Here is a 23,328-nt window from a genome sequence, read left to right as displayed (position 1 = left end):
TTAAGGCCACGTGATGTCGGGTCGTATTTTTGCTTATCATTATTTTTTTCAGACTCTATTATGAGATTCAGTCTTACCACTTTCAGTGTCCTGTGCCTGGCTCCTATTTTATTTAGTTTTACTTTACAGTGCACACACACCAATAAAGGCTATTTCTATACAGAAACATAGCTTATATATATTCTGAATACATCTCAGGGGCTCTGAAATAAGACGATTAGCACATGTAAAGCCATTCTTTTGCAAACTGACATTCTCAGGCGGGGCCAGCAATGTGAGCAGCACCATCTCTCTCCTTTTTGTGGCTCCCAGACTTGCACATCTCCTCTGTTAACCAAGTCCTTTGCAACTGGAGGTGAGCAGTAGATCAACTGGGCACTGTGGGAGCCCTGCCAGATTAATTTGGCCTGCTGCCTGTTATTCAATCTGGAGTCGTTGAAGCCCTGGGTTTCCCTGGGACCGTGCTGCCAAATACTCCATATGGGATGCCCAGAAATATAGCCTCGTGTTAGGGAGATTTAGGTCTCCGGCGTCTCAATGGGGCCATACATTTGTAACTGCAATCCTTGTTTCTACCTTCCAAATGAACCTTGAAAATGCCTCGCCAACCTTATTAAGGAGCGAGGCTTTAAATTATCTGACGTGGCTGTGGTTGACACAGGCTACAGAGGAAGTCGTTCGTTTTGAAGGACCACATTTCTTATCCATTTCTTCCCGGCAATGTGGCCCATGATGAGGACAGCACAGGCAGCTTTGCGAGCATCTTTTTAACAGCATCAGGGTAAAGGCGTATGAGACTTTTCAGTGATCTCAACCTCAGGACCGCTTCATAAGCAAGGACCACTTATAGACATTGGTCATTTCCTCATTTAGGCAAACCGCCGGCTCAAAGCGCAGCTTCGGCTTTAAAGCCTCTCAGAGGGACGCAGCGCGCAGCTCCGCCCTGCGGCTCTGACTGACGGCTCTGACTGACGGCCGCCCTTCCCGCCACCGCCTCCTCAGCCTCGCGGCGCATGCGCAGAGGGGCGGGCAGCACCTGCGCGAGAGGCGCGGCCCCGTCTGCGCCTGCGCGGCCGTCGCTCCCACGTGACCCCGCGCCGCTCCTCCTTCCTGCGGCGCGGCCATGGCGGCGGGGGAGGTGGTGACGGCGGGATCCGCAGAGGAGTTCCAGCGGCTGCTGCAGCAGAAGGAGCGGTGAGGCCCAGCTGGGCTGCGGGGCGGCGTTCTGCCGGCTGAGGGAGCGGGAGGCTTGGCGGATAGGGAGGGTGGAACGGCGGGAGCTGAGGTGCGACCCCGGAGGGGGGGAGAGAGACGTGAGGCCTCGATAGGCCTCGGGCTGGGCGTGCTGGCAGGGTGCTGTGTGAGCCATCCTTCTTAAGTGTGTGTCCGGGTTGGGGCTGCGAGAAAGGACGGGACGGGCACTTCTTCGGGGTCTCTTGCGGTAGGATGTGGGGAAATGGTTTCAAGTGTAAAGGGGGGATGTTTAGGATTGGTGTAAGGAAAAAGCCTCGCTTGTGGGAGGTGAAATGCAGAAGCTGTGCTCTGTCATGGAGTGGCACAGAGGTGCTGGAGGAGCTGGTGGCCAGGGCAGGCAGCACAGCTGCTCCCAAGCTCGCCTTTCAGCTTGCAGGGCTGGTAGGATGTATCCTATTATGTATCCTATCGTACTGCTACCAAGGTTTCCTAGAATTGCTTTGGAAAAGGAGGTCAGTGGTTCTGCATGTGAGTTGCTCTTAGTTCTGTATTCGGAGTATGTGCTCAGGTGACACGGCTTCTGTTCCTGTGCCAGTGTTGTGCTGCATGCAAGGCCATGGAAATCTGGTGTGAGCTTCCATTGTTTGGTGGTGGAAGATACAAAATGGCTTGTAGGGCATCAATCTGCTGATTCTTGTGTCCAGGTAGATTAACAATAGTGCATATTTGTCTTCTTTACCTCCTGTTATCTGGGGTATTTGACTTAGGGAAAGTGAGTTGAAACCAGCAGAGTTGAGAATGAATTGCAAATATGCTGTCGCAGTCATCAGAGCCTGCAGGGTTAAGCTCGTGAGAAGTAGCACGTGGTACCTGATTTGATGGGGTGTCTGTTCACACAGCTGACTAACTTTTAAATGCTGTGCTTGATTAATACCAAACAGTGGATGGGAAGCTGCATGTGAGCCAGCACTGTGCCCTCCCGGCCTGGGAAGCCAATCAAAAGAAGAGTGATCAGTAGTTCAGGGAGGTGATCCTACCCTTCTGCTGTGTGCTGGTGGGGCCTCACCTGGAGCACTGTGTCCATATGTGGAGCTGTGATGCAGCTGTGGGTGTCCCTGTGCATTGCAGGGGGTCAGACCAGGTGGCCTTTGGAGGTTCCTCCCAACTCAAACCACTCAGTGGCAGTTCTGAGTTAGAAGGCCTAGGTGCTCATCTTTCATACAGTGTGTTGGCTTTGGCAGGGAGGAGCTGCCTCTGACAGTGACAAAGACAAAAAGGGCTTTGGGAGCCTTCCTGAATGGCAGGTTTGGTAATGTTCTTCACTTGTTCTGGGGAGGCAGAGGTGTGGTGGCAGTTGTAGCATCTTTAATTCATGACCTGTCTGTGTCTAAGTGGATTTGGTGTGGTGTGTTAATAGAAGTTGCTTTGTCAATGACGTTTCTATGCCATTTAGCTGCTGAGTTATCAGCAGCCTTTGAACATGGAAGGAGAGAAAACTGAAGGAATTACTGGTGTGGGATAATGAAATTACCAGCCTCAGGTTCTTAATGACAGCTTAAAGAAACGTTGAGATGCTTTGATTATTTTAGGAGGAAGATTTTCATCCAGAGGATGGTGAGGCACTGGCACAGGTTGCCCAAGGAGGCTGTGGATGCCCCATCCCTGCAGGCATTCAAGGCCAGGCTGGATGTGGCTCTGGGCAGCCTGGGCTGCTGGTTGGTGACCTGCACACAGCAGGGAGTTGGAACTGGAAAATCACTGTGCTCCTTTTCAACCCAGGCCAATCTAGGATTATTGGAGGAAGAGTCTTGCTGAGCAACTTCTAATTCTTTCTGGAATTTCCCTTCTGCAAAGGGGCTGAATGGGGATGTGGAAGGAATTCCACTCTCATGCGCGCACACACACACACACACACACACACACACACACACACACACTTCTATGTGTGTACACAGGCTGAAATGAAAATATTTTCAGGAGCAAATTCAATATTTTGAAGTTATTCTCAGCAGCCAAAAAAAAAAAAAAAAAAAAGCAAAAACAAACAAAAAAAAAAAACAAACCCACAAGAAAAACCCACCAGTAGTTCTTCATTCACCCCAGAACTTAGGTCAGTTTTCTCTTTAATAGTTTTAATTATTTGACATGTACTTTTTTTTTTGGCTCTTCGTTGAGTCGATAGTACTGACAGTTATATTCCTCTGTTTGATTTGAAATATTTGGCTTTTTTTTTGTTACTGCTAAGAAACCCAAACTTTTGTGAATGACATAATGTGGTGATGGAATGATGGTTGGACTTAGTGATCAGTCATAGAATTTTTTTGTTTTTAATCATATCATGTCTGGATGATATTAGAAGTTATTTATCAATGTACTTTTTACGTTTAGATGATCAAAATGAAATTGAGAGTTAATGATGTCACTGTATTTCAAAATATTCACTTAAATTATGAAGCAGGAAAGCAAAAGTTTCTTAAAGGAAGTACAAAGTGATACAGGAAGAGAAGCTTCTGGAGAAGCTATCAGTATTTGTTACCATCCTCTTTTTCTTGATAGTGGTAATTTCTTACAGAATATCCTGGTTGGACCTAGGAAATGCTTTTAGAACTACTGATGTGCTTCATTAACTCTTGATTTTCTTCCTTGCTTACTATTGTAAATTACTTCTGCATTTTTTTCAAGCTTTGTTTATAAATCCCTGGCACTGAGAGGGCAGTGTAATTCAATACAGAATGAATTTATCAACAAAAGAAAGCTGCCTGCAGTGTGTGCTGTGCAGTGTGTGGCTCCGTTGCTTCAGTTCTCACCAAAGTGTGGCTGTAGAGGTTTTGGAAGAACTCTGCTCTGCAGAGAGAGAACTGCTGCATGAGCTGCCTGTGCTGTCCCTTGCTGTCCCCTGCTGCTGCTTTTGCTCTCTAGGCAGACTCCATCCAAAAGAACATTACAAGTTTCCATGCTGAAACAGAGTTTCAGAATCAGTGAGTTTCAGAATTACCTTTGAGCAGTGACTCGTGATCTGAGGAACCTCTGTCAAATCCTGTTTATAAGTAAAGAGTAAGTCATTAAAATGAGCCTTTACTGGGATTTCAGTGCTGGAAATCAGCTGTGGGAGGTGGAATGCAGAAGCTGTGCTCTGTCATGGAGTGGCACAAAGGTGCTGGAGGAGCTGATGGCCAGGGCAGGCAGCACAGCTGCTCCCAAGCTCGCCTTTCAGCTTGCAGGGCTGGTAGGATGTATCCTATTATGTATCCTATCGTATTGCTACCAAGGTTTCCTAGAATTGCTTTGGAAAAGGAGGTCTTTGAAGTCAGTGGTTCTGCATGTGAGTTGCTCTTAGCTCTGTATTCGGAGTATGTGCTCAGGTGACACGGCTTCTGTTCCTGTGCCAGTGTTGTGCTGCATGCAAGGCCATGGAAATCTGGTGTGAGCTTCCATTGTTTGGTGATGGAAGATACATCAATCTGCTGATTCTTGTGTCCAGGTAGATTAACAGTAGTACATGTTTGTCTTCTTTATCTCCTGTTATCTGGGGTATTTGACTTAGGGAAAGTGAGTTGAAACCAGCAGAGTTGAAAATGAAATACAAATATGTTGTCACAGTCATCAGAGCCTGAAGGGGAGCTACAGGAAAGAAGAGGACAGACTCTTTATCAGGGTCTGTGGTGATAGAACAAGGGGCAATGGCTTCAAGCTCAAAGAGGGCAGATTTAGGTTTGATACAAGGGAAAAGTCTTTTACATGGAGGGCAGTGAGGCACTGGAACAGGCTGCCCGGAGATGTGGTGGATGCTCCATCTCTGGAGACTTTCAAGGTCAGGCTGGATCAGGCCTTGGTGTCCTGATTCACTGCAGGGGAGTTGGACTGGATGGCCCTCAGAGGTCTCTTCTGACTCTAAGGATTCTGTGATTCAAGAAAACCTTGAAGAAGAATAAGAAGTTGAAGAAATAAATGGCATTTCAGCATAAGAATTTTTAGCGAAGTCCCAGTTGATTTTAATAAAAGTAGTCATTTTTCTCTGATGGGAAATCAAAGAGGCAGCACAGCAGTGGCACTGCGGGCAGAGGGCTATGGTGAAGGTGCTGAGCTGGGGCTCAGGGCTGAGGGGTGATGTGCATGGTTGGAGGTGCAGGGTAGAGGGCTGGTATGCCTGGCTGGAGCTGTGGGGAAGTTGCAGCTCTAGGATGGATTCTGAGTGCTTGGCCTTCGTGTGTTTCAGGAGCAGCTTCCTGTAGCTTCACCCCATCTCCAGTCTTGCTGCTCGTTCTTTTTTCTGTCTGACATTCCTATAGCATGATTCTTTCCCATCGAAGTACACGACTAGTGGTTGGCAGCCCTGCACACAGCAGAGTTGACACTAGATGATCATGGTGGTCCTTTTCAACCCAGGCCTTTCTGTGACTCTGACATTTTTTTCTTTCTACTGTGTTGCCTTAACAGAAGTGTTAGGTGTTGTTCTGTTCCCTGAGAAAGCAGTGAAGTTATTCTCTCTGTAAGTCATAGAAAAATGTTCCCAGTTTCACTTACTCAGTTTTCTTCCCAGGAAGACGTGGGTTTGTGTAAGTGTGTCTGTGACAAATGAAACCTGTATAGCGCATAATTGTTACTTAAAAGTAAATGCTGTTATTTTTTTTTCCTTTTAATAGAGCACTTGTAGTTGTCCACTTCTGGGCACCATGGGCTCCCCAGTGTGCACAGATGAATGAGGTTATGGCCACTCTGGCGAAGGAACACACGCAGGTTACGTTTGTGCAGGTAAGTCCTCAAGGCCGGGCAGCCAAGGGTGTTGGGAACAGAGGAGAGCTGCTGTTTGATGTGTGATGGCATGTCACAGAGAGTGAGTGCAGCTGGCTTTGAAGATCTGCTTTGACTTGTTTGAAAACAGAGTTGAATATATGAAAAAGATGCATCAAAAAATGTGTGGGATAAAAGTTTTAAGTTCTTCTTTCCAAACTTGATACTCTATAGACAGCACCTTCATTTATCTTAGTACTTAAAGGAGGAAAAAAAAAAGTTTACTAAAATACAATGAAGAGATGTCTTCTGTTAGCTACTTATCTAACAAATAAGCTTTTAAATTTATGCCTGCAGCTTCTCAGTCCTTCCCTTCTGTGTACAGTGTGTTTATTTTTCATCTGTGGATTTCAGGTTAATTTAGAAACAGTGTCCTTTTAAACATGCTACAGATTTTGTTTGTTCTCATGATAATAGTTAGCCATGTAGATCTAGAATTTGTATAGATACTTTTCTTAGTTTTCTGTATGGTGCTTCAGAAGAAAAGAACAGCAGTCTTCTTGATGTTTAAAGGGGAGACAGTTCATGTTTCTGCAACATTGTCACTCTGATATGAGGATAGTGTTAGCACCAAGTGGTTGAGACATCAATGAGCTGCTGTATGTTTGTGGCATCTTCTGCACATCCTAGAGAGGCAATGTGGAAGGGAAAATGAATGAACTTCAACAGTGTGCTGTTCATTTTAAAACAACTTTTTCTTGTTAATGAGATGCTTGTATGATTATGGAGGCAGGGAGTAATGGAACAGCCAGCTCTGTGCAATTTCTGTGTTCCAGAGTAGCCAGGATTGGACTTTTCCCAGGCAGGAGCCTGTTAGCTCAGCAGATGGTTCAGGATGGCTGAGCAAGAGCAGGGCAGTGCCCTGCCAGTCAGAACCCAGGGTGTTCTAGAGTAGAGCAAGTGATGAGGAAATGATCTTCAGAACTGACAGTAATTGCTGAAATGTTTTCAGATGTAATTCCTCAGTTTAGTTGCTGCCTATCCTCGTTCTAAGATCCTTGCCTTGGTTAAGTTGTTTTGTATTGAGAAACTGTTAGAAAAAGTCTTTTGAGAAGAGATACCAAGATGAGCAAGTTATTGAAATGTGAAATCTGTGTGTGTGTGACTCGAGCAGAGTGGAAAACAAATAGCTGGGTAAAGAAAATTACAGTTATGGAAGTGGCTTTTAATCATGTGCTACTTAAAAGACAAAAGCTAATTAGAATATTTACAGTTTTCAGCTCACAGTTCTGAGTTACTGCATTGAGTTGCTTCTGTGTTGAGGAAGTTCCTTGAGAGCCTGCTGAGTTAGTGAACCAAAATGTGTTGTAATGCTCAAGTGCTGAGATGTTTGCTGCCTTCAGTTGCAATAACTGGCAGGTCTCACTCTAAAACAGCTCAGTGAGGACAGATGTATGGGCAGCTGTGAGCTGTTTGCTTGTGCTTGTTCCTGAATTGTCACTGTATGGATTGTGGAATAACACTGAAAGGCTTTTTCTTCTAGGTGCTGGATCACAGGTTTCTCCTTGAAACATATCTAGTAACACTTGTTTTCTTTACCATTAACTCTGCAGTTGCTGTAGAGCAAGTGTCTTACACAGTCCTGTACTGTGAAACTTGTCACTCCAGTAAGCTTTTAGCCCATGCATAGCAAATCATCAATTTAAGTCAATTAAAAGGTATGTTTGTACAGTGAATTGCTACCTTGTGTAATTTCAAGGCATGTTTCTGAAGGCTGAATAAAATCAGAACCAATAATCTGAACAAGCTTTGCACTCAGTGCTCAGTAGCATCGTAGGAGTTAAAACCAAAATTTAGCAGGCATCAGGAGCTTATTGAAGAAACGCTCCTTTTTGCTTCGTAATTTGCAGAAGGCTGCAAAAGTCACTCGTGATGTACTGCCCCTTGAAATTAGTCAATAGAGCAAACAGCAAGAATTGCTGTGGGCAGAAAATAAGCACTGTAATCATGACATAACTGGGGTCAATGATTTATGGATTTCAATATAGTAGTAGCTGCATATGATTGAAAATTTACTAGGTCACCAGTGCACCAAAAATTTTCCTCACAGCCTCCAGGCATCTTTTGAAATGTGCAACAAAATAAAAACCTCTGAACCTGTTTTGACACTGTAGGCTCAGTGGATGACATGCCAGCGAGTCTCATTTAAATGCAAATATGTCACAAACTTGTGTGTCAAATTCCTTTTTAAATGTATAAAGCATCTCTGAGAATATCTTAGACAGGTTTGACATCCACAATCAAACTTGAAAGAAGATTATGAAAATAAAACTATTTTTCTTCTCTCTCTTTGTTGCTGTTTTCCAGCTGGAAGCTGAAGCTGTGCCTGAAGTGTCTGAGAAATACGAAATTAGTTCTGTTCCAACGTTCTTATTCTTTAAGGTAAGAGAAGACAGGTTGAGAAGAAAATGAACTTTTAATATGTATATTTTTTTATGCTGCTAGGAGAGCAGAAACTTGGTGAAAACTCAGTGGAGAAACATTTGTGTGTCTGATCTAACCTATCCAGAGGGATCTAAGAATCATTTCTGTATGCATTATTTTTGTGTAATTTTTCAGGGATTTCTTAATTGCTTTGGAGTTCTTAACAAGTTTTTATGTTAGCTGTCATACTTTTTTAGTAACGTTCTCTAGCTGTGGTGCTACAACATGGCATAAAAGAAGAAAACTCAACAGTCTTTTGGTAGAAATGACAAGCCTCTATGGGGTGCATTTACCTGTGATGATAAAGTTCTTAATACTTCCTCTAGCATTCTTTCAGTGTAAGCTTTGCTAGTGTTGAGTAGCTAGCTAACAGAATGGTATGGCTCTTGAGTGTGCTGCTGCTAAAGATTGGCTACAAGATCAATGCACTAAGGCAAAAACCTGTGTTTTATCTGGTGGTTTCACTGTTTTTTGGGACAGTACACGTTCTGAATGCAGTCCTTTCACACAGCCTGTATTTTGGCTTCCTCAGAACTCCCAGAAAGTTGACAGATTAGATGGTGCTCATGCCCCAGAGCTGACCAAAAAAGTCCAGCGCCATGCGTCCAGCGCTTCTGTTCCTGCTGGCTCTAATGACAGTGCAAAAGAAGATCTTAATGTTCGTCTGAAGAAACTCATCAATGCTGCCCCTTGCATGCTGTTTATGAAAGGGTCTCCAAAAGAACCTCGCTGTGGTAAGGATTTTCTGAAGGTCATGTTCAATGTGGCAGTGCTGTTTTTAGGCTACTTTAAGATTTGGAGTTACATCCCGATGGTATCTTGCATGCTTAGAAGCATTAATAGAGGTCCTTGCTTACCTACAGCTAAAGAATTGTTGTGTGTTTGCTTCAGTTTTGGAAATGGCATCACAAATACTAGGTACTGTCTGAAGAATATGTACAGTGCTATCCTTAAACATTCCTCATGTTCAGTCACTGTGTATTTTGTGCATCACTTCACCTGTTAAAATGTCAAATAGTCTGAAGAGTATGATTCCATTCAGGGAATAACAAGAATTAACTAACAGAATCACTGTTGCCATTTTGGATAAAGAAGCCAAAGCTACACTAGCTGGTAAAACTGAAAGACAGTAGCATGACTGCTACAGTGGAAAGGCTTTTACTTAAGCCTAGTTCTATAAACAGTGAGCACAAATTAAGAGGACTTGATTCCCAGCTGACTTGAAGTGTTTATCTGTAGAAAAGCAGGTAAACACATATTAAAAAGCAAGGTTAGGTGCTGTGAAGCTGCTACCTTTCTACTCAGGTGGTCTCAACAAGTTGCTGCACAGTACTGATGCTTTGCTTGGCCTGCCTGCCTTCTAGGGACAGGTCAAGATAACAGCTTCAGTTTGTTTTCAGTTGTCAGTCAGCTTCTAACCCACCAGTGTTTTTCTTTCATACCGTAGTGAATTTTCAGCTTCTAGTTTTTGTGCTGTTATTTTCATGTATATAACTGCTCTCTAACCCCTATATCTCATCTTGGATTTTTTTTTTCTCCCCCAACACCCCCAAAACAAACAAACAAACAAAAAAAACCAACAAACAACACCAAAGAGCAAAATGCAGTGTGGGAAAATAACCATTCCTCATCATTTATCTCCCAGATGTTTACTTGAAGTTTGAAGACTGTCTTGTTCAGGGAATGGTGGCAATATGTTATAATTATAAAATTATAAAACCAAAAGGTTAGAACAACTGGATGGGGGAAGCTTGCAATGATTTGTCTCCATTCTCTCACCATATTGGTCTGGAGATTAAATATTGCAATGCCTACAGTTCCTTTTGTGAAGCAGCTGATGCTGAGATGTGTAAGATTAGATTCCTTTGCTACGTGTGCATGCCTCCTGTAAGGCAAGTTGTGCTAACTATATTGCAGGGCCAAAAAGATGAAGGAATTTACAAGTGTAACAGGGAAATCAGGAAAGAACTAGAAACAGTAACTCCTTACAGGCTGAGCTGCTGGCAGTGAGCAAATATTTACAGAACCAATAAAGAGACAAGTGCTTAAATTGTTACATGAGACTCTCCACCCCTGTTGTGTCCTAAGTGTTCAACACGTGCTGCCCAGAGGCACATCAGTGCTTCTCCTATCCAGTCAGGAGCCCACAGATTGATCTGAGCTGGTGGCATGGTGTGGTGAGTTAGGGATGTTGCTATCAGCTGCCAAACATCCTTGTGCTGTGCTAATAATGCTGCTTATCCTCCACACATGGAAAATCTCATAATGGTTTAAGTATTAGATTTAGCTAACAAGTTTCAAATGCAGATATGCCTCTGTAGCCATCTCTTGCATGTTCCATTGGACTGTGTCCAGAAACTGAATGGAAGAGCTGTGATAGTACCTAAAAGTACCTGATTCTGTGATAGTACCTAAAAGAAACCACATACACTGTTTACTTAAGTGTGGAAAGGTGCAAATTGGAGCACACTGATTTGGTGAAGATAATACAGATGTGGCTGTGTGACTCTCAAAACAGTTTCTGCTATTTTGCATTGTGTCTGTGCAGGCAGGATGTTACAGGATAGCTATTTGTATTTCAGGAATTGTGTCTGTAGCAGTGCTTATTGAAATTGAGGATTGGGTCCACTGGGTAAATGAGAGTCTTTTCATTAAGTTCAGGTGGCTTTAGGTCACGACCTGTGCTTGACAGACGGGGGAGCTGAGCAGAGTGGCGGTGACAGTGGATCTACTGCTTGGGCCTACTGGGATGGAATTACAGTGAGAAGCTGACTCTGCGTGCGTTGGGCAGGAGAACTGTCTGTCTGTCAAATGCTGGTAATTGGAGGGAGTTTAGTACAGGGCTTGGTGCCTTTTTTTGAGAAGGAAAACTTGCTTTTAAAGAGACAATATTTGAAAGAGAAGCAGTGACACATCAGGTGTGTGTCAGCCTGGGCTGCGTGCTGCAGAGATGGGTGCTGCTGGGCAGGGCAGGAGGAGCCTGGCAGCTCAGCCCAGCGCTTGTCTGGCCTGTGTGCCTCTTTTCTTACTGCCCCTGCACTCAGTGCCTACACAGCATTCCAGCTGCTCTTAAATGTTTGCGTGCTGCTTTACTGTTGGTTGCTGTCAGAAGGTTGTAGAGGAACAAGTGCACGAAAGAGGCATCCCAAACTGTGTCAGGCTTCTACTGTTGTTAGTATTTACACAGTCTGTTTTTCTTCTTTATCCCTTTCAAATTTCAAGCCTGTTGTTTCTTTTCACTGCATTAACAAAGTGCCAGTATTGCTTCAGCAGGAACAGATTGAGGAATAACCCCAGATCTCAGAGCTTCCACGTGCGTTGTGCTGTTGTGTGTTTGGGGTTACAGGAGCTGTGTGTGTGAGCTGGTGAAGTTGCATCTATGTATCTGTAGTTTTGTGCTGCGTAACAGTGTAGCTACAAGTGCTTGCAAGTTGATGTGGTCATAGGAATTGTAGATTGTTTTCTTTAGGAATTGGAATTTTGGCTTATTCTGAAGTAGATCTGTGAAATGCAACTGTTGGTACATCCTATAATAACTACGTAATAGGGCAGTGCTCTGAGCTCCATATATTTGTGCCTACATCAGGGCTTCCTGCAGCCTCGGTTATTCGGATGCGTGCTTTGGATTGAGCTGTGTTGGGTGCAGATGTAGCAGTGCTGCAGGTGGACCTGCTGTGCTGGTGTTGCTGAATGAAGGTTTCCCAGAGGGCAGTGAGCAGAATGCCAGACAGATCTGTTGGGCAGGGAGAAGGAAGGCCCTGTGTGGATTTTTGTGTGTTAAAGTTACTGATGGGGGAGTTGCAAGGCTAAATAAAAAACATGGAAGCACAAACCAAAAAGGCATTTCTAGACATCAAAGCTAAGGAGTGCTACTTTGGGGTAAACCCAATATGGAAAGCAGATTAATGGCATAGCACAGGCTCACTTGCCTTGCATTAACATGATAAAGTAGGTAGTTCTTCAAACCTGAAAAATGCACAGGAGGTCCTTGCCTAAATAAATGTATGTATTAAAACGTAATGCAATAGAAAATAACCTGAACTTATGGCTCTTAATTTTGTAATTAAATATTATACTTGCTTTAGAATGCTTTGGCAGCTCCTGGCAGTAGCTGGGAGATGTCAGTAAGTTGGCTTTCACATCCTGCAGTAGACAGAGCCTTTTTCAAGGTGAGATAATGCAACGCTTTGTCAAAGATAATTCAGATCTGCTCTAAGAGCATTAGGAATAATATAAATATAATTGAATAAAGAGCCGTGCCTGTTGAAAGAAGACATTTGCAACGTGAATCAATTTGGTGCAAAGAACAGACCAGATGTCTTCTGTGCAGTTGGTGAGCAGTTGGGATCCCTACCTGTCAGTGGATTTTAAGGTCTTCTGTAGCTTGTGATTTCCTCCCTGGAAAAGCCAGCTAAGCACAGTGTAAAGCAAGGCTGAGTGCTTATTGGCAGCTGTGTGTGATTGCTGTGTTGTTTCATCAGGTTCTTCTGGCCTGTGCAAGTATTTGTTTGCTTCATTGATGAAGCCGTTTATTCAGGCTGTTTTTATCTCTGCAGTAGCTGGAGTGGCACTTGTGATTTTTCCAGATAATTGCTTAAAGTGTTTGTTTGCAGTTTAATTATTACTCGCGATGCTCGTGTTGTATTTCTTCAGAAACTCAGCCTCAATCTTTTCTTACAAAACTAAAGCTGCTCTGACACTTTGTCCCCAAGCATAACACTTGCAGGCTGCTACCATAACCCTTCAAAATGAAACTCAACCAATCAATCTTTCTAGTTTGCATGCAATTGCCTACAGCTAAAATAAAGCTTCCCCCCGCCCCGTCTCTTACAGTAGAAATGAGTTAATGCATTGGTGATGGAATAACCATCAGCAGTCGGCCTTTAGCTGTTTACTAATGAACTCCCAGATGGATGGAAGGGAAAAAAAATATATCAGGATCCGTGTTTTACTTCAGGCTGTACATGAACTTAACACTTCAGTTGTAGAAAGAAAAGCAACTTAGATGCCATACATATAAGCACTGCTATTTCATATCTCAATAAATTCTAGATGGTGAAAACTGCAGAAAGCTATAGTAAAAAATCCATATTTCAAAAACTAATAGGTGGCCGTGTGAGCTGAAATCAAAGGTTACTTTTGTATGGCCCTCTGATTCTTTTTTCCCATTTAAGGCTCTTTATTTCTTTTTTTCCCCTTATTAAAGCCTTTAAGCATGGTCTTTTATTTAACACTTGTGTAGAGGTTTTCATTCTTGTTTGTTGGAGTTGTTGTAGGGAATTGGTGGGATTGCAAGGGCATTTGACTCTGAAGCAGAAAGAGTTGGCACAGATATAAAACATACATTATCATCATAGTGTTCTGTGGGCAAATTCTCATGGATCACTTTAGCAAGCCCTACAAGTGATGTAGGAGGCTGTACATCATTAGAAGGGATGAGCATGGGAGCAACTGCAGGAGGTGTTGGAATATTTAGGATAAAGACCATGCCTTAGAAAGGAAGCAGAGCTGCAGAGCGTTACAGTGTTGTTCTTCTGTATTTAACAGTTTTCATAGCAGGGCAAGCAGAGAAACAGTGGGGTTGTGAATGGAGTTTTGATCATCAGTCCTAACGATCGAGTGCTGGGCATCCTTGTGCTGTAATTACTGCAGTTGTCTTCTCATCCATTTTCTTTATGGAGTAAATATCCACAGAATGAATCATAGAACTGTAGAATGGCCTGGGTTGCAAAGGACCACGATGTTCATCTACTTCCAACCCCCTGCTGTGTGCAGGGTCACCAGCCAGCAGCCCAGGCTGCCCAGAGCCACATCCAGCCTGGCCTTGAATGCCTGCAGGGATGGGGGAAACATCTGCAGGGCTGCTATCTTCTGCAGGGCAACCTGTGCTCTGCATAGTGGAAGTGTTAAGTGGATGATGATGGCTTTGAGCATCCAATTCTAAGTTGTTGTTTTTTTTCAGATTAACCTGTAAAGAATGGACCTGTTGATGTGAAGGATGCAGCCTGGGTAGCGTGACCCTGTTTCGTTTTAAAGTAACTTTGAAGGATTTTAATGGAGACCAGCTTTAAAAAGAATCTTTGAGAAGCATCTATGTAGTGTTTCATTTTAATAGGAGAATTACTTGCAAAATGATTTGTTTTTTTAATTTTTCTTCAAGCTTAAGAAGATTTGGATGAGTTTTTGAATGCTAGAACTGTCATGCATGCGATTTTCTACCTATAAAGTGATTTTCTTAGGAAAAATATTGTTAGGTACAGAAGGGAGAGATCTTTTTTCCTCTTTGGTTGGCTGCAAATATTTGTTATATCTGAATGTTTGCATTGTGATGGCCAGTGCCTAATGTTCTTCTGAAAAGGTGCTATCAGAGCTATGGCTTCGTGTCCTGAGAAGAAAACAAAGCACATTATACACATGTCACAGGGATAATAAAGTAATATAATGTGCTCATGAATGTAGGGTTTAAAAAGGCCAGAAGGAAGGGAAGGATATACTCTCAAAGCAAAACTATTAAAAACAAAATAATAGCCAAGTTTCTAGTTTAAATTAGTGAAATACAATCAGGTTTGAATCCTGAATCCTGCTTGGTTTGTCAACCTCATTTCCTTTCAGTGTAGGAGATAAGTAACTGGAGGAAGAAACAGCAATTAAAGCACAGGGATAAAATGAAGGCTGCTGAAGGTGCTCTTCTAGTAACTGAGCAGCTTTTCTTTGGGAGCTGAAGGGAGAAGGAGTGGAGGAGGCAGAGTAAGGAAATCTGTTTAGTATTGCTTTGGTTGCATGCTGGAACAACAGGCATGTATACAAAGGCCATCGGGTGGCTCTGCATGTAGTGAAGTTCCTGACTTGGCAAGCTGTCCATGTACTTAGGCTTTGTAATCCCAGTAATGAATATGCTTTTTCCTCTTTTGTAACATCTGAGGTTTTTAATAGAGAATTGTGTATTTTTGTTGAATAAAGTTTAGTGTGGATGTGGGAGTACCGTGCTTAAAATTCTGTATAATTCCTCTTTTTTGCAGGTTTCAGCAAACAGATGGTGGAGATACTGAACAAACATGGTATTTCATTTAGCAGTTTTGATATTTTTTCTGATGAAGAAGTTCGTCAGGGGCTGAAAACATACTCTAATTGGCCAACTTATCCACAGTTGTATGTAGCTGGAGAGCTAATAGGTGGACTTGATATTATCAAGGTTAGAAACTGAGAAATTTCTAGTTCTGGTAATTGTGAGAAGCGTATGGTTTTGGGTTCTTTTGGTTTTACGTCTGGTTTTTCTCCTCCCCTGTCTCCCTAGGAACTTGAGGCTTCTGGAGAACTGGACACAGTCTGTCCCAAGGCACAGAAGTTAGAGGACAGGTATGATGTATTCTGTCATTATTTTCAGGGGGTCAATTTTTGAGGTGTCCTTCTCAGTTTTACAAGTGAACACTCTTATATACATTCTATACAAATTGGTACTTTATTTTATCAGATGATAATCATAGGATCTTAGAATAGTTTGAATTTGGAAGACTGAAGATCATCTTTAAAGGCCATCTAGTTCCAAACTCCTTAATGTGGACAGGAACACCTTCCATGAGATCAAACTGCTCAAGAACCCCAAGTTTTCTTCTAATGAGAGCACTACTGTCTTCAAGTTGTTTAGTATGTTCTATTTTCTGTGTAGTAAGCATCATTTCTATATGAAAGTATGAAGCTGTGCTGCTCTTTGCTTGCAGTTATATTTGTACTGTTTTATGATAGCAGGCGATGATGTAAGAATTTATGAAGATAACTACAGAAATCCTCTGAGCACACTAATAACTGAAGCTATCTTTGTTTGGCATAACATCATGATGTTAATGTAAGGAAAAAAACTCAGGTTTCTCTCCTCGTTTTTCTTGACTGCTCATGTCCTTCAGTTCATGTTTTCTCTCACCTTGGCCACATGAACATATGCTACATCAGTAGGAAATGCAGCATCCTGAATCACATGTAATATCTGGAAACCAATCTGTCCTCCTTTAACCTTCCCATTTGAAGGTTTGTACCTGTTTGAAATTCTGACATGCCCCAGGCAGTGCAGCTCCAGACATCCGAGGGGTCCTTGTGTTGGATGCTAGCATGTGTGGCTTTTTTTTTCCAGTTTGTGTGGATAGTACTGTTAAGACATGCAAACTGAGGGTGATTTACCAGGAGGGCAGCCTGTGCCTTGAAGGCAAATGTGTAAGCATAGATTTCCCACTTGTTGTCTGAAGATGATAAGAAATAAGAGCGAGCTTTGCAAACCACCAGATAAGACTGCTGCTGCTCCTCTCCCCTTCTCATCCCACCAGAGAGCAAACTTAATGCAACCCATTTTGTTGCATGAATAAGGTGCACTTGGACAGTTGTATACTTTTGAATTCCCTTTTCAATTGAAATGTGGTAGAGGTTCAGTATTGTTGCTCTAGTAGGGTAATTTGTAAATTGCCTCACCGACACCACAAAAAACTTAACTTGAGACTAAATTATGACTAGAAGTTACACTGCTTCAGTGTTGTCTTTAAAAATTGATTCTAGGAAACTTCCTCTGGTCTCTTAATTCTTTCTGCAAGCTTGGATAGCTTGCAGCTTCATCAAATTCATACCTGACTTTTGCTTTGCTCAGTCTTGAGGCAGATAAGCTGATTTGCAGTGACCTGCACTTATCTAATGTGTTTTAATGCATCAGTGTCACTGGTGTGGCAAATATCTCTATAAAGGAGCAGCATCAGCTTTTGAACAGCTGTGTGAAGCTGTTCTCAGTTTTATCAAATGTTGATGTAGAAATGACCTGAAGGCAACCTGGCTAAAAAAGTACCACGTGAGTTGCATCTGATCCTCATTGCCTGGTTTGCTCTTCATCATTTAGTAGGTGTTTGTTTTTTAGCAGTGTCATGCAGTGTTTTTCTGAGCTGTGTTTTTGTGTGATGGCTGGGAAGTTCAGTACTGTGACATGCATTTATTACTCTTTGTAGCAAACCTCACAGTTTTGGGACACTTTACATCTCTTTCAGACTACATTCATGCTATCAGTCGCTCATAAAAAAAACCCTGTGAGCTACCTGGTCAAACACTAAGACTTAATAAAACGAAGGCAATTGGTAGTAAAATCTGTTTAATACTCAATTATATTCCTTTACTCAGTGCTTGATCTCTTCCCATTGCTGAACTGCATCTTCTTTTGAAATCAGCCTGGAAAATGGGCTCTGGAAATTACTGCTTTCTCTGAGCAGATCTGTTGCTAGGGGAAGTTGCTCTAGCAGTTAATGTCCCTGTTGTTCCTTATGCTGGAGGCCATTTGGATGGCAAAGTTGTTGATTTTAGCTTTGTATGCAAACATGCAATTTGTTGGTTTTTTTTTTTATTATTATTTCAGGGAGATCCTGGATTCTGTGGTCTGGGATCATTTTGCATGAGCAGTGCAAAGTGATATTTTAGAGAAAATAACCACCTGCCACGTGTGCTATAGAGGGTAATATCCTGTTAGCAGGAAGCAGCAGGACAGGAGGCTTAGCTAGCTCTTCCCATCAACTGTCACAGAGCACAGTTCATACAAGGAGAAGGAAAGACTTGAGGCTGTCTAATGTGGGTGAACCAGAAGCAGCCAGGGCACTGTGGGGCAAAATGGACCCATCCCTGAATTTCAGTGGTGGTTTGTCTTTGGGGATTGCGTGGCTTACAGACACTGTGTGTGGCTCTTACTCTACAGAACTGTCTTACGTGGAGAGTAAGAAGCATTATATTGCATTCAGTGTGTGCAAGTCAATAGATTACAAAAGGAAGGTACTGTGTTAGGAGTATCCTGTGTTTTTCCTAATTTTGTTACTTAATACCTAAAGAGCAACCTAGAAATGTAAATTGTTGCCTAAAAGTAACGAGATTGTTCAGTCTTATTGACTAAAGTTCTGTAAACAATATAAATGGAAGTGCTCAGAGCACTGCTTCAAATGCATTTGATAAAGCTATAAGTTGCAATCTTTCCACCTGGATAATAACTGAGCTGTTTTGTCTTCCTGTTCCCTCCTTCCTATAGGCTTAAAAGCTTGATAAACAAAGCTCCTGTAATGCTTTTTATGAAGGGAAACAAACAGGTAAGATTACAAAAGTATTTTGCAACACTTAAGCAGCTTCTTTCCCTTGTTCCTTTGCTTAATAAAAATCAGTGGTTCTGGGAAGTTATTTGTCCTCTTTTTATTTGGTGCTTCTGTATGAAAGAACAGTCAGATTTTTATCAGATTGAAATATTTATTGCTGAAATGCTGGTTGCATTTATACAGACCAGGCATGAAATTCCCTGACTATAGTGACATCTGTCAATTGATCTGCAACACAGGAACGAATGGAAGAAGTGTGTGTGTCATTTTGGTCTGGGCTTATTGACTGTGTTCACAGCTAATGGGTTTTCTTCTGCTGTTCAGAATGCTGTGGCTGGTATCTGTCCTAGTTGGAGCATACACTTCTACTGTTACTTGACACTTCAGCTTTGAGTACATGTTCTTAGGAGTTTCCCTCTCTTCACCTGTTGCATTGGATTCCCTATCCTTTTCAATTTCTCTGATTTTTATGATGCATTTGAAACAACTGCATTTGGAGGAGGAAAAAAAAAAGCTGCCAGGTGTTTTTTTTGAGACTAAAATATAGTGCCATATACTATAAAAAATCACTCCTGACACATGGAATGATGTATGCCTGGTGACTTTGAGCTGAGATTAATTACCTTTCTCAATGGAAATAAAAGTAGTGATCAAAGAGAGAACTGTGAACAATTAGGTGTAAAGTAGTAGCAAATAACTGTCAACTAAAAGTTCAGTCTGTTTCTTTGTGTTGCATCCTCAAAATAACTGTGGGATAAATTGTTCCCTATTGAACAGGAAGATGCTGCAGTTCTTCCTGTCAAAATGACTTACTGGCACCTAGCTTAAACTCTTCATTGGAGTATTGGGATGTACTCTCTGTACTGTAGGCAATAATTATAGTTGCTGGTTGTATACAGGTGTTTTATTTAGAAGTGATAAAGGTGGGGGACTGATTTTATTCATGTGATTTCTTTCCATTTTATTTTCACATTTGCTCCCTAAACCTCCTAGATCTATAGAGAAAATATACTTGTGAGAGAGTTTGTCTAAGCAGTTTCATAGCCACTGGAACCCTGGAGGCTGTGCTGACTCACTGAAGCAGTGATGGTGATGCCATCCAGAGAAACTTAGGACTCCTTTGGGTCCAGGAGAATCTCATGAGGTTCAGCAGAGCCAAGTGCAGGATCTTGCACGTGGGTCACAGCGATCCCACTATCAATAGAAGCTGGACAATGTAAGGATAGAGCACAGCCCTGCCAAAAAGGACCTGGGGGTGCTGTTGGATGGTGTCTGAGCCAGCAGTGTGTCCTCACAGCCCTGAAGCCAACTGTAACCTGGGCTGCACATGAAGAAGCATGGCCAGCAGGTCAGCCTGGATGGCACTAATCTAAGGGATCAGTACTGCTTATTCAGTAAGGTCTCATTAGCAACAAATTTATAGCAGTTACAGTGTAACTTGAGCTGGAATTTGGAGGATCAAACATAGCAGAAATGTTTTAATGGTTTTTTTTGGGTTTTTTTTTGTCTTCTAGTCTGCAAAATGTGGATTCAGCAAGCAAATTATAGAAATCATAAACAATACTGGGTAAGTTCTGATTTAATTTACCCCTTCTGTTTTAAGGGGAAAAACAGTAGTGGAAAACTTCCCAGGATGTTGCTGTTTTGTTCAGAAGTATCTAAGTATCCCTGTGTAGAACCCACAGCATGAATCCCTACTTACTTTCATTTGACACAGTGTCAGTTGTGGATATTACACTGCTTCAGCACTGCTTCACAGTGATTGTCTTGTTCTGATTAAACAGGTTATTGCAACAGTGGATAATTTTATTTTTTTTGCTGTTGACATTAAAGAAATCCTTCCATCCTGATAAGCAGCTCCTATTAGAAGTCCCTCATGATCAGTTTTCTTAATCTTGGAGCTTCTCACATGGTCTCAATTTTCTTCTTCGAAGCAGTTCCTTCTGTAGTGAGAGATGAGTATGATCTTTCTTTGCATAAACTCATCTTTTGGGTGCACTGCTAGTTTGAGGTTAAACAGTTGTCTTGATAACTAGATCTTAGGATGAGGTTTTTCTTTTTAGATAACTAGAAAACTGTATATATCAATGCACAGCATGGAAATAAGTTGTTATTCACAGAATCACACAGAACATGCTAGAAACTGCTATTCCTTGTCATTGACCCTATCCTCTGGCAGGAAGCTGCATGCTTCCCAGTTATTGAAGAATGACACCTCGGAGTACAAAGCAGCCAGAACTCAGATTTACACTGACTTTCTGTGCAAGTAATACATGAAGTAAACTGTAGCTGGATGACTCCTCAGTGAAAACTTGCAAAGCATGGAAGTTTTTTGAAGCTAATACTGAACAGAATTGCTTTGATCAGTTAGAGCATCGACCACACAGCTTAATTCTGTGCACTGAGAAGCTGGCCATGGAACTAGGCTTGATGTTAGTTCTTCATGCCTAAGGAGCTGACTTTCTTCCCTCCTTTTACCATCTTTTTTTTTTCCTCTCTCTTTCTAGTGTTGATTATGAGACATTTGACATACTGGAGGACGAAGAGGTAATCAAGTATTTCCATCACTGTGGAATTCACTGCTACTTTCACTGAAGTTGAAGCTCACACTTACAGTTGTTTTCCTTAGGTGCGGCAAGGACTGAAAACCTATTCAAACTGGCCAACATATCCTCAGCTGTACGTGAAAGGTGAACTCGTTGGAGGGTTGGATATCGTTAAGGTAAGAATGGGAGAACCTTGAAATGTAAATTCACCACTTGTTTAACACTGTAAAAATGTTTTCTGCCCATAACGTACAGAAGTTCCTGGTAGTGGCCCATGATCTTGGAACTGAATGCCTTGGTTGCTTTTACTGTGCCTCCCATTAGCTCAAGGAGCTCTAAATCTCTAGCATTCTCATATGCCAAGATTTAGCAGTGAAATGTATTTTCTTGACAGCAGTCAATTACTGTTACTGTAAAGACCATTTTTACCCTGTAGGTGTATTTTTACAGGGTTCTCTTCTTTGTTTTACTTCTGACATTGCTTTCCTCAAATAAGGTGGGTGAGACATTTTTTCCCGAGCAAACAGTCTCATTCCTAGGAAAAAGCAAAGTTTATTGTAGCTGTTTGAACAGAGCCTGAAGCAACAAAAATAGATCTGCATCTGTTACTGTGGTTTTTGATTTCTGTAACAGCAGCCACAGTGTTCTAAACCCCAAATACTCCTGAGCCCATTCTTGTCTGAATGTTTTATAGCCAATTCCTCAGACGCTGCAACTCTTGGGAAGATGCAATCAATAAATCTCATTTAGTTCTAAAAATACTGGTATTACTTAAATTATATAGATTACTTTAATTTTATTTATTTAACAAGTGTGTGGGTGACTTCGGTGATCAGTAAGTATAGTCTTGGGCATTGCAGAGATGCTGCAGAAGTCTCATCTCACTGGCATTTGAATTTAAGTTGTCTGTTTGCATTGCTGGTTCACAGTAAATTGTATGGGTAGATGAATGTTGTCAGCCCTTTAAAATGCATTCTATTATGTAGCATAATATGGAATAAAGCTGAGATAGAACTGTTTCTCTTGAGATTTGGGAGAAGAATATATACTCCACAGTATGTGTTACTTTAAAGCCATCTCATGGTTTTTTTTTCTGATAAGTTAGCCTTAGAACTTGAGTTAAACCACACAGATAATATGGGCAAGTACCTCTCAGGTATGGCTCACAGATTTCTCTGTCTTGTTAGTCACTGGCACACACTGTAACAAGGTCTGTCAGTGCATGGTGGTTGTTTTTTCACTTTGTGGGAAGAGTTTGGGTGTAAAATTCTGTGTATGCTCACATCTATCTAGGAGGGCACATGCCAGAGGATTTACCTGGTAAAGTTGATAGTCAATTATTTTGAGGACTTATCTTCTCCCTAAGGAAGTTTCCTCTTTGAGTTGGAAGGTACAAAATAGAACTTAAAGGCAACGTTACGAAGAACCTTGGTCTAGAGGGACCTCTAGTGGGTCATCTGCTTCATCCCCCTAATGCTCACTGAACTGAGCTGTAAACTGCTCCTACTGAAATGGTGTGAATGTGACACAAGGTGCATGTAGTGACTAATTGTTGGGTCTGTGTCTTCACAGGAACTAAAAGAAAGCGGCGAGTTGTTGCCTATTCTGAAGGGAGAAAATTAATGTCCAAGGTCAGCAGTGGGAACTGAAGTTCTTTGAACAATTACTCATTGGTAGATTATGCTGGAGCAATATAATGTGACTTAACCCTGTGGAACCAATCAGAAGTAAATAAAGGCTTCTTATGTACTCTGTCACAAGACCCTGCTGCATCTGAAAGTGTGTTTCCAATGAAGATAGAAACGTGTCAAGATCTTCAAATTCAATTAAAACATAATGCTAGAGGAGTTTGGGATGTTTCTTACACTTCCTAATGTATTCATTGCATCTAGATGTTTAAGAATCAAGTAATGACAGCGCTGTCTGTTGTACTTTATATAGGGCTAAATTGATCTATCATTAGCAAAATATTAATGGGAATGCCTCTGGTATGGAACTTAATAACTTTCTGTCCCTGCTAATAATTGTTTTCATGTCTAGTGAGTGAGAAAAATGCTGTTGAAGCTTTAATCCAGTGCATCATTAGGAAGTTGTTATTAATGGGTTTCAGCTGCGTACATGCATCTTCATTATCTGAGCAGGTACAGGGGCTGTTAATCGCAGATACTAGACCAATTTGAGCATAGCTTTTGGACATGATTAAATTTCAGTGGAAGTGAGCCAATAAACCCATGGTTAGGCCAGTCTTCTGGTGTATTGTCACTGTTACAGCTGTT

The 23,328-nt window shown here is 41.9% G+C and overlaps 1 protein-coding gene across 2 annotated transcripts; it reads left to right on the top strand.

The window, feature by feature from the left end:
* Positions 1 to 1,053: 1,053 nt before the first annotated feature.
* Positions 1,054 to 22,899, top strand: GLRX3 (glutaredoxin 3). 2 transcript variants are annotated; one of them, XM_052677068.1, is made up of 11 exons: positions 1,054 to 1,194; positions 5,838 to 5,946; positions 8,293 to 8,367; positions 8,942 to 9,143; positions 15,429 to 15,601; positions 15,704 to 15,765; positions 18,446 to 18,503; positions 20,021 to 20,073; positions 21,014 to 21,053; positions 21,136 to 21,228; positions 22,625 to 22,899. In XM_052677068.1, exons 1-11 carry the CDS (start codon positions 1,124 to 1,126, stop codon positions 22,673 to 22,675), a joined length of 987 nt encoding a protein of 328 aa, XP_052533028.1. In that variant the 5' UTR covers positions 1,054 to 1,123; the 3' UTR covers positions 22,676 to 22,899. The 2 variants fall into 2 exon arrangements, with proteins under 2 accessions (XP_052533028.1, XP_052533029.1); XM_052677069.1 differs by lacking the exon at positions 1,054 to 1,194 and adding an exon at positions 4,229 to 4,248.
* Positions 22,900 to 23,328: the final 429 nt, after the last annotated feature.

Source organism: Tympanuchus pallidicinctus, unplaced genomic scaffold (genome assembly GCF_026119805.1).
Source record: "Tympanuchus pallidicinctus isolate F22 unplaced genomic scaffold, pur_lepc_1.0 scaffold16, whole genome shotgun sequence".
In the NCBI taxonomy this organism is placed as follows: Eukaryota; Metazoa; Chordata; class Aves; order Galliformes; family Phasianidae; genus Tympanuchus; species Tympanuchus pallidicinctus.
Note: the sequence above shows the minus strand (reverse complement) of the source record. Positions and strands in the feature narration are given on the sequence as shown.

Bases quoted from the DNA above. Each gene is read 5' to 3' on its own strand.
- GLRX3 (XM_052677068.1), top strand. From the start codon at position 1,124: ATGGCGGCGGGGGAGGTGGTGACGGCGGGATCCGCAGAGGAGTTCCAG. The intron at 5,947-8,292 runs GTAAGTCCTCAA...GCTGTTTTCCAG, and splicing joins CGCAGGTTACGTTTGTGCAG to CTGGAAGCTGAAGCTGTGCC. The intron at 21,229-22,624 runs GTAAGAATGGGA...GTGTCTTCACAG, and splicing joins GAGGGTTGGATATCGTTAAG to GAACTAAAAGAAAGCGGCGA.